Source organism: Stomoxys calcitrans, chromosome 4, assembly GCF_963082655.1.
Source record: "Stomoxys calcitrans chromosome 4, idStoCalc2.1, whole genome shotgun sequence".
Lineage (NCBI taxonomy): Eukaryota > Metazoa > Arthropoda > Insecta > Diptera > Muscidae > Stomoxys > Stomoxys calcitrans.
The window spans coordinates 126,380,578-126,391,082 of NC_081555.1; the positions used below are offsets into that span (position 1 = coordinate 126,380,578).

At 37.4% G+C, this 10,505-nt stretch overlaps 1 protein-coding gene across 1 annotated transcript; it reads left to right on the plus strand.

Moving 5' to 3' along the window:
* Window positions 1–379: 379 nt before the first annotated feature.
* On the plus strand, window positions 380–9,686 carry LOC106089475 (pancreatic triacylglycerol lipase). Its single transcript, XM_013255325.2, has 5 exons — window positions 380–572; window positions 3,533–3,561; window positions 8,678–8,810; window positions 8,876–9,352; window positions 9,409–9,686. Exons 1-5 carry the CDS (start codon window positions 380–382, stop codon window positions 9,684–9,686), a joined length of 1,110 nt encoding a protein of 369 aa, XP_013110779.2.
* The last annotated feature ends 819 nt before the right edge of the window (window positions 9,687–10,505 follow it).

Here is a 10,505-nt window from a genome sequence, read left to right on the forward strand (position 1 = left end):
CTATAACAACGTCTGCGGCGACATATGCGAGATGACAGCATTTTTTACATGCTACCGGCCATAGATTTCAGCACAATCATAATCATTATCATCATCGTCAGCTTCATCAGCATAACGGCAGCGTCAGCCCTCAATAGTCAAGAAGCGTATTGAGCACTGATATGTGCTCTGCTTTCCGTAAGGTTAGAAAACCTTTCTTTCATTCACGACATCATCATCAGCTGCCGGCGTCGTGCGTTGTCTGTCAGTTTGCCTAGATCGAGAGCGTTATTTGTCTCCGAATCTTTGGGAGATCTTTACTCGAGTGCGAGATTCGGAAAAGGTTAAACGTGTGCTGTGGTCATTCAAACGTCGGCGCGTCAAATTCTTAATTTACCTAATGAAAATGCAATTCCTAGGCATGCGTATATTTTCTCTAACTGCAGTGCTGTTGTTGACAAAGCTCCACATGTGTTCGGCTTTTGGTCACAAGTTGACCATAATGAAAAATAGTTTTCGTTACTTGCAAGAGAATATGCTGCGAAATAGTTTAAAACGGGCTCAAATCAATTACGACATACTTTTCGAATGCCGTTCGAAGTAAGTGCATATGTGTGCGTCTGTGTTGGTGGTTTAACTTACCGAGCATTAATATATGTGTTGCGCTAATTAATATGCCCAATCGAAGTCATTTTCTTTAAATATCGATTGTCACCTTTTATTTCAATTCATGCATAAAAAATCAGAAGCTAATGCGGAAGCAAAACAAACCAATAACAATAAATAACATGGAAATGAATGTGGTGGTTTACTATCCAATATAACACTTGCAATGTCTTTATATTAAAATATATTAATATTAAAAAAAAGCATGCAGAAACATAAAAGTCATTCAGTATAATTCCACTGTGAATGCACCTCGAAATGAAAAGAAAACAAACAAAAAATTAACTCGAATGAATATTCTAGTATTTGAATACATACAGTTTTATTTGAGAAATAACAAACAAATATGAAACGTTAAATACAAAACAAATAATAAATAATATTTATCATCACAATGAAAGAAAATAACAAATTTTTTAATAAACAAAAGTGAAACCAAAGATTTAACTGTTGGAAAATCAAATATCGACAAAATGTTTATGAAAAACAAACGGCGAGAAGTATAAATTTTCAAGGAAGTCAAACTGCCAATGTAAAATCAAATTTTTAGAAGGCTCAAGTCAACCACAAAAATTTTTAAAAATTTAAATCCGAAATTTCTACTTTGGATAATCTTACGAAAATCTTTAAGAAAATTTTCCATTGAAACAAAATTTCGACAGTTTGTGTACACTTCACCATAGGATGGGCGTATACTAATTTCATCAATCCGATTGTAACACATCGAGAAATTGATCTGAGACCCAACAAAGTATATTGTATATATTCTTGATCGTCTTGGCCAGTGCTGCGGAATCAAGCAATTTTTACTCGACACCGACTCCAACTCCAGAAAGGTTGCTCTACTCCGACTTCGGAGTCGACTCCGAACACTTAGCTTTTTTTAACAACGGCTGAACCGATTTTCTTAAATTTTCACAGATGTTACAGATTGATCCCGTGGTGAAAATAGAGTGCTACATTTTTCCATATCTGAAGGGGGAGCGGATCCTCCCCCTTACCCTAATTTTCAGAAACGCCAGATCTTGGAGATGGTTGGTGCGATTTAAGCGAAATTTTGTGTGCTCTCATACAGTAACCTAAAAATAAAAATTTGGTATCCAAATTTCGGATGGGGTACCTAGGGGGACCGCAACACCCTAAAACCTACCAAACATATATTTAGACCAATCACGACAATATGGGACTCAAATGAAAGCTATTTCGGATAAGAAAACGTATCTGATATTATTTACTTTACTGAACACGGGAATATGGGGCTTAAATAAAAGGTATTTGAGTGTACAATACGAATCTGATATTCAAATATGGGACCAAGTGTTTGGGGGCCGCCTCTCCCCAAAAACATCCCCCAAAGGGGACAAATTTGCGACCATAGCAATATGGGGCTCAAATGAAAGGTCTTTGGGAGTAAAGTACGAATCTGATATCAATATAAGTTAAAAGTGTCTATAGGGCCAGCCCACTCACGCAACACCACCCAAATAGGAGTATTTGCTGACTATTTCAATATGAGGTTTAATAAGAGGGTTTATAGAGTAGAACACGAATCCGATATTCATTTTCAAGGCGAACTCACAGAATCGCCGCCCATCCTCCAAAACACCCCCCAAACCGGTCGTGTTTGCCGTATATGGAAATATGGGGCTCACGTATCTGATATCAACATTAGGGACCAACTGTCAAGGGGACGTCGCACCACCATAACAACTCCCAAATAGAACGTATTTACGCACCAAGACAATTTGGGTCTTAAAGAGAGTTTTTTGGGCCAACATATTTGCCGGACATATTAACCAGACATATTTGCTGACTTTTGCAATAAGGAGTTTAAATGAGATTAGAAAACGAATTTTATATCCAATTTTGAGGCCGATAACAATATGGGGTTCAAATAAATGATATATAGATATATGAGAATAGAGCACATTGGGTGGTCCAACCAAATCCCCAAAACACCCCTAAATCGGGCATGTTTACCGACCATGTCAATGTGGAGCTTAAATGAAAGGTATTGGGGGGTAGAGCAAGAATTGATACCCACTTTCGGGACCAATTTTCTGGGGGTCTACCCCTTTCCCAAAACACACCCCAAAGGGAAAACATTTTTCGACCATGCCAATATGTGGCTCAAATGAAAGGTACTTCAGATTAGAAAACGAATTTGATAACCTATTTTGGGCCATTTGTTTGAGGGACGCCTCATCCTGTAAACTGTAAATGGTATTTCAGCGATGAGCACGATGCTGATATTTTCTCAGGGCCAAGTATCTGGTGGACCACCCCACCCCCGAAAACACCCCTAGATTAGATACCATAAGAATATCGGGCTGATATAAAGTATTTTAAGAATGTAGTACACCTTACATCAAAGCACAAATTCGTAGACCAGTAAAGATCATATGGGATTCAGATAAAGACACTTATGTTACTAAACTGTTAGTCAAGCGATATACCATTTTCGTAGCATGGTATTTCACTTAAAGCTCTTTAATTGTCGAAAATAAATATTCCAAGGAAAATTTTGTTCCATATAAAGTAAATGAAGGCGCAGCGGAGCGGGCCCGGGTCAGCTAGTTTCAAAATAAAAATTAATAAATACACATTTTTAAAAATACAAAAAATAATTATTATACCCGCCATCATACGACGGTGGTATACTAATTTAGTCATTACGTTTGTAACACCTCGAAACATTGATCTGCGGACCTCATAGAGTATATATTGGGTTGCCCAAAAAGTATTTGCGAATTTTTTAAAAGAAAGTAAAGGCATTTTTAATAAAACTTAGAATGAACTTTAATCAAATACATTTTTTTTATACTTTTTTTCTAAAGCAAGTTAAAAGTAACACCTGATAACTGACAGAGAAAGAATGCAATTACAGAGTCACAATCTGTGAAAAAATTTGTCAACGCTAACTATATGCAAAATCCGCAATTACTTTTTGGGCAACCCAATATATTCTGGATCGTCTCGACATTCGGAGCCTACCTAGCCAAGTCTGTCCGTTTGTCGAAATCACTATAGCGGTCGAACGATTAAAGCTAGCCGCTTGAAATTTTGCACAGATACTTCTCATTGATGCGGGTCGTTGGGGATTGCAAATGGGCCATATCGGTTTAGATTTACAATATTTGCCCCATATAAACCGATTACCCGATTTGACTTCTTGAGCCTCTAGAAGCCTTAATTTTCAACCGATTTGGCAAGAGTTTGGAACGAAGACTTGGGTTATGACTTCCAACATCCATGTCAAGAATCAGTCAATAAACAGATGTAGCTTCCGTATAAACCGATCTCGGGATTTGACTCCTTTAGCCCTTAGAAACATCATATTCATCCAATTTGGCTGAAATTTGAAACAAAGACTTGAGGACTTGACTTGACTGCCATATAGACCGACCTCTTAATTTAAATCCTTGGGCCTGTAATACACGTTTTTATTGTCGGATGTCGCTGAAATTTGGTTAGGCTCCCCGATATCCCTGTTCAATAAGGTCTAGATCGGCCCAATATTCAAACTACTTTTTACTTGTAATACCTATGATAGGTGATATATTCATTTAGTCATTCCGTTTGCACCACATATTTCCGGCCTTACAAAAGAACATATATTTCCGATTACCTTAAAATTCTAAGACGATTTAACAATGTCCGTGTGTTACAGTTAGTTACAGTAGTCCTCTTAATATCGAAACAGAATATGGCTTAGATTGAATTATCGCAAGAATTTTTTTTTTGGGCATAAGGTGGGAAAATACTTTACGCATCTAACGATGGCCGCCGCCTCTCGCCATACGCCGTGCTCGGTCTCTGCCGGCTAAAAACCCACCTTATCTCTTACGATATGTAAACCAACTCAGCACCGCTGTGGCATTATTTCGAGGTGGATCCCCTTGTGGTACTAACGTCATATAGTTCAGTGATGCAGCGTCCAGGTGCCCTCTCCATACAGCAGTTGCTATATCGTTGTTGTCGCGTCAGGGCTTTTTTTAAATTATGTATCTCTTCGACAAAGGATGTCACAGCTCTCCAGCAATCCTCTCTGCTGCACATCTTCGATGTTAGGTTTTCCGCTCTTATATCACCGATCTGTTCTTCTATTCTCGCCCGTCTGTGAGAATCGTTTGTTTCTCTTTCGTTGCTCTAGTAGGCAAAAAACTTAAAGATGAAAATTCGGCAGAACCAGGCCGGGATTCAAAACTGGGACATGGAGCAACAGCGAGAGCCATCGCCGTTGTCTTGCCTTCGAAACCATCAATACAACTTTCAAAAGACCCACAGAATCATATATTTGCCTTGGGAGCAGTGTAATTCTGAAGACAAAAGATCTGTCATAACACAAACACATGCATTGGCAAAGGAACAGCTTGTAGACGGGGAAGTCGAGTGTGGGTAATGTAGTATTTATATCATAGAGGCGTAGTCGCAACAAATAAAATATACGTACAGTATACCAACGTACGGCCCTTGAAGCCTTTACACCTAATATGACCGATGAGCTATTCTAACCAAATGACGAAACGCGCCCCATAGTGGTTGGTGTGTGTGGTGATCTAGGGCTTTCTTGGAGGTCTCGGGCTTCTCCGTTCATTGAGCTCGTCTCGAAAGAGCTCCCATATTTTTTTTGTTTTGTTCATATTTGATTTCTTCGGATGAGTGTTATTGTTGCTCAAAGTTAAAACATAAAGCAATTAGAGGTAATAGCATTTTGTTTATCTATAGGGTTGTGAATACGCTAAATTGGTAAATAAAACAACCCAAATGTAAACACTACTTAGATCAATTTGACTTCTGCCACTTATGGAAGGCTTACATCTGCAGTCTGTAAAATAACATTTCGCGGAAATTTTGTTATAATATCAAATTTGATTAATATGTGCACTTGGTTTTTGAAAAAAAATGATGTTTAACTGTCTTCGAATGTATTGCTGGCATGCTTCGAGAAAATAATAGAAAGAAAAATCCACATATTTTGTGATTAAGTCATAAATTATAGTTTTAACTAATTTTTAACAAATTAGTTTTGTCCATAGCTTCAGAATATTTTATGATTTCACGCCTTTCTTTTTATTAGGTAGGTGTGAAATTCCACAAAATAAGTGCTATATAACAAATACGCATTATTTATGAGTTGATAAATTCTACAAACGAAATGGTTATAGTGCTCATGTGAAAAAGTCAAGAAATTGTTTTGTCAACCATCATAAAATATTTCCCTAATATTATAAAGGCTATTAATGTTAGCTTAGAACTTGCAAGTTCAACTCGTATTAGATAAACCAATTGTTGTGTTTCTCTTGCGATACAACCCAATATTCATGACTGGTGTAGCCAATATGTTTGCGGTTAATATATTATGCTAATTAAAAGCCAAATAACCGTAAATGCATACAGATTTGGAAACAATTTGAAGCTTATGGCAGAGAATCATAAGAAATAAGAGAAACCGAGACCTTCTCTTAGTTTCTATAATTTATGATTTTTGCAGGTTGAGAAACATTGAAGAAATAAATATATCTTTCGAATGTCATAAATCAAATTGTGCAAATACGGAATTCGAAACATTTGTTGAAATTTTGAAAGATGTACTCATTGTTTCGGTAGACAAGAGAAGCATAACATGCGATTGTCTCCATGTTACATTGTAACACCTCCGTTGTATTGAAATCATGAATTGAAAGCATAAAAATATATATTAAACATGCAAATATATGCATGTTATGGTTTTATGATTGAAAGGTAGGCCATATTGTTATCTTTGAAACCTATGAGCAAAATATCAAAGTGATCATATTAAAATGTGAACAAAAAACCCAAATATAACATTGGTATAGAAAATAGACCCATTGGTAAGTATACCAATCGACTCAGAATCACTTTCTGTTTTTCGGCCTAGAAACGAAGCCTATTGAAGTTAGAAAAAATCGGTTCAGATATGGATAAAGCTCCAATATAAATGCTCGTCCGATTTTGAGAAATATTGCAATAAAGTGCTCATTTGTTACCTGATTCTCTCGACTTTTGGCAGGAAGAATTTTCTATTGACTCTCTGCATTACTGGTGAAGTTCATAGAAATCGGTTAAGATTAAGATATAGCTGCGATATATGTATATCGCCCGATTTTCACTTCTAGAGCCACTGAAAGCGTATTTATTTACTATTATTGCCAAAATTATGTACAACGCTTTCCTCGACTCCTACTACACTATCTAAGAACTTTGGTCAAAATCGGTTCAGATTTGGATGTGGCTCCTATATTGGGTCGTCAAATTTTGGGTAATTTACAATATTGATGTCATTTGTCAACCTTATTTACTACAGTTTGAACAATTTTGCTCGAAATTTGATACGGATCCGAAAACAGGTCCATCAAAATTGGTTCATAATTAGATATAGCTCCCACTTTGTACTTATAGGATAGGTGTAGGGTATTATAAATTCGGCACCGCCCGACTTTTGCCTTTCCTTACTGGTTTTACAAAACAAATAGGAAAGAGAGTTAGACCCATTAATATGTATGGCCAGTTCCTCGTATCGTTATTCTAAAACAGCTGTAGAATCCAAATCCGTTATTTTATCCGATTAAATTTCGTAAAAGAGCCACATGACATTTCACGTACAGGCACTAGAGAACAAAATGACATCTGCTTTTATATCGCTTGTAGAAATTAGTAAAGGAATCATAAGAAGGAAGTAATAAAGTCCAATGAGGAGGCCTTTATGAAGTTGATTGAGGAGCTTTCTAATATGAAGGATACCTCATTACTGTGAATAATGACCATACCTTTTCCATTAACGAGAAATATACAGATGGCGGATCGGGAATGGGCTGACTTCCCCAGTGAGTCTCTATTGCTTGAGACTAGTGATAGCAAACTATCGATATTAGCAACATTATATATTCCTAATAATATATGTCGATAGTATCGACTTTAAGGCCCTGAGGTGTTTTCAAGATCATAATCTAACTATTTCAAAGAGTTAACTCTACCCGTTCTCAAATGGCATATTTTTTTATACTCACCACCACCATACTAATCTAGTCATTCCGTTTGTACCACCCCGAAATATTGACCTTGCACCCCATATAGTATATTTATTCTGATTCGAACTAGACATGTCCGTCTGTCTGTCGAAATCACGATAGCTGTTGAACGCGTAGAGCTAGCCGCTTGAAATTTTCCACAGAAACTTTATGTTGATGTAGGTCGTTGGGAACTACAAATGAGCCATATCAGTTTATATTTGGATATAGCTCCCATATAAACCGATGTCCAGATTTGACTTCTTGCGGCCACAATTTTTGTCCGATGAAATTTTGCACATAGTGTTACTTCCAATAACTGTGTTATTACTTCCAATAACTGTGCCAAGTGCGTTCCAAATTGGTCAAGAATCTGATATAGCTCCCATGTAAACCGATCTCCCAATTTGACTTCTTTTTGCCCGATTTGGCTGAAATTTAGTACGTAGTTTTCTGTTATGACTTCCAACTACAGTGCCAAATATGGTCCAAATCAGTCTATAACCTGATAAAGCCCCATATAAAACGATCTTCTGATTTGACTTCTTTAGCCCCTAGAAACCTCAATTTTCATCCGATTTGGCTAAAATTTTGCACATAGCATTCTGTTGTGACTCCCAACAACCCAGCCCAGTACGGTTCAAATCGATCTTTAACCTGATATAGTTCCCATGTAAACCGATCTCCCGATTTGACTTCCTGAGCCCCTGGAACCCGCAATTTTTGTCCGATTTGGCTGATATTTTGCACATAGTGTTCTGTTATGACTCTCAACAACTGCGCCAAGTACGGTCCAATTCGGTCTATAACTAGATATAGCTCCTATATTTTAGCAGATTTGGCCCGGCCGAACTTTGCACGCTCTTACTTGTTAATAGTGTTCTAGATTTTACACCACTGTGTGGTGGTGGGTATAAAAATAATAAATTTAACTAATATGTCGAAGACTGTTCAAAGATTGTTCAAATTATTTTATTTTCAGCACCGAATTCAACAGAAAGCAAGAAAATTTCATACTACAAATGGGAGACCTCAGGGGATTTCATCGTTTAGATCCCACAAAGAAATTGGCATTTTTCCTACATGGCTGGAACGATGAAGGCAGTAAAGAATGGGTATCCGAATTGTTGTTTAGTATGTTGCGGTGACAATTTCAGTAATGTAATGAAACGAGTCAAATTCATTTCTACATTTTATAGCATGGACCAGATTTAAGCCCAATTATTGTGTATGTGTTGTGGATTGGGGTCATTTGTCGCAATCGGATTATAAAACGGCATCGATGTCAATATTTGATGTAGGTCTCACTGTAGGAGCTATTGTGGAATTTTTGGAAAGACTATGGCCAAACTATATAACCAGACGTAATGTTACCATAGCAGGTTATAGTTTGGGAGCTCATGCTGCTGGTTATGCCGGAGCTGTGCTGAATGGGGAAGTGGAACACATTATTGGCCTGGATCCAGCGGGACCTTTGTTCACATTGCCAGCAGTTGTTTCGACCGAATTTCGTTTGGACCCCTCAGATGCTCAATTTGTACAAATTTTACACACTTCCAGTGGTACCTTGGGTGTTGGTATCAAATCCGGGCACGCTGATTTTTATCCCAATGGTGGAGCAGCACCGCAAAGGAATTGCAACTCGTTTCTACAATTGGCTGATCTATCGAATACCAGTAAGTATTTCAATGATATTCTTTATTAAACTAAGGATTATGTGTTGATTTTGCAGATCCCATAGCTTGCAGCCACTCTACAGCTGCTGTATTCTTCAAACAATCCATGAATCCTGAATATCCTTTTATTGGCTATCATTGTGATAGCTATTTTAGTTACTCCCGTGGCTATTGTTCGAAAAATCGCTATGGCCGTTTTGGTGTACATTCTCAGCGAACTTCGCGGGGCGATTTTTATTTCGATACACAATCCAAAAAACCGTATGTGAAGTCCACCGCGAAGCAGCGTTGGTCAACTGTGATAGGATTTACTAGAAAACAACCAGCTGGATGACGATGATGTGATATAGTTATAAGTTTTAGACTGTAAGATTAACTATTTATGTAAACAATTATTTGATAAATGAAAAAAGTTAAAAAAAATCACTATGCAATTTGAGATATGTATACATCAGGAAGGAAGGAAATAGGACATATTTTCCTTCAAGAATGAAAGTAATGCACACTTGCTCCATGGTGTTTGCTTATGATATAAACTATGATATGTGTCACTTAACAAAGCTTCCTATAAGAAATTTTTGAATTTTGGTCCACAGAAGTGAAACGACGAGAAGCGAGAGAGGTTTATAATGCAGTTACAACAGGTTGCAAATTCCCACAAACACCTTACCCACTATCGTTTGGTAGGGTGTTTGTGGGACTTTTCGCATAACAATGAATGCTGTCCAGTTCAAATTTTAGCTCAATGATACTTAAGACCCACCAAAGCATTATAGTCCAGAAGAAGGAAGACGCCTTCTGGTTCCAATCGTTGACTTAGATCGTTACTTTATGGGCGTACCGCCTAGCGAAACCTCTTCGTAGAAAAGTTTGATATGGCTGAAGGCCTCACAAATGTCGTCAGTAAAGAAAATTTTTCAAACCAGGTATTCAGTGTCGTAGGTGGATATGCTGAGATATGCGTCAGACCTCAAATATGTCGTTAATATAAAAGGAGAGATAAATAACGTAATCAACCAAAAGTAATCATAGTTTCAGGGATTCAGTGTCATAGTCGTTTATGTGGACATATGCGTCACGGTTACTCGAGTTATTCCAGATGAATAAAGGAGCACATGAGGTTGTAGATTTTAATGCGCACCTTCATCTCATA

Coding starts and splice junctions, on each gene's coding strand:
- LOC106089475 (XM_013255325.2), top strand. CDS start 380: ATGAAAATGCAATTCCTAGGCATGCGTATATTTTCTCTAACTGCAGTG. Junction 573..3,532: donor CGACATACTTTTCGAATGCC/GTTCGAAGTAAG, acceptor ATGCAATTACAG/AGTCACAATCTGTGAAAAAA. Junction 3,562..8,677: donor CTGTGAAAAAATTTGTCAAC/GCTAACTATATG, acceptor TTCAACAGAAAG/CAAGAAAATTTCATACTACA.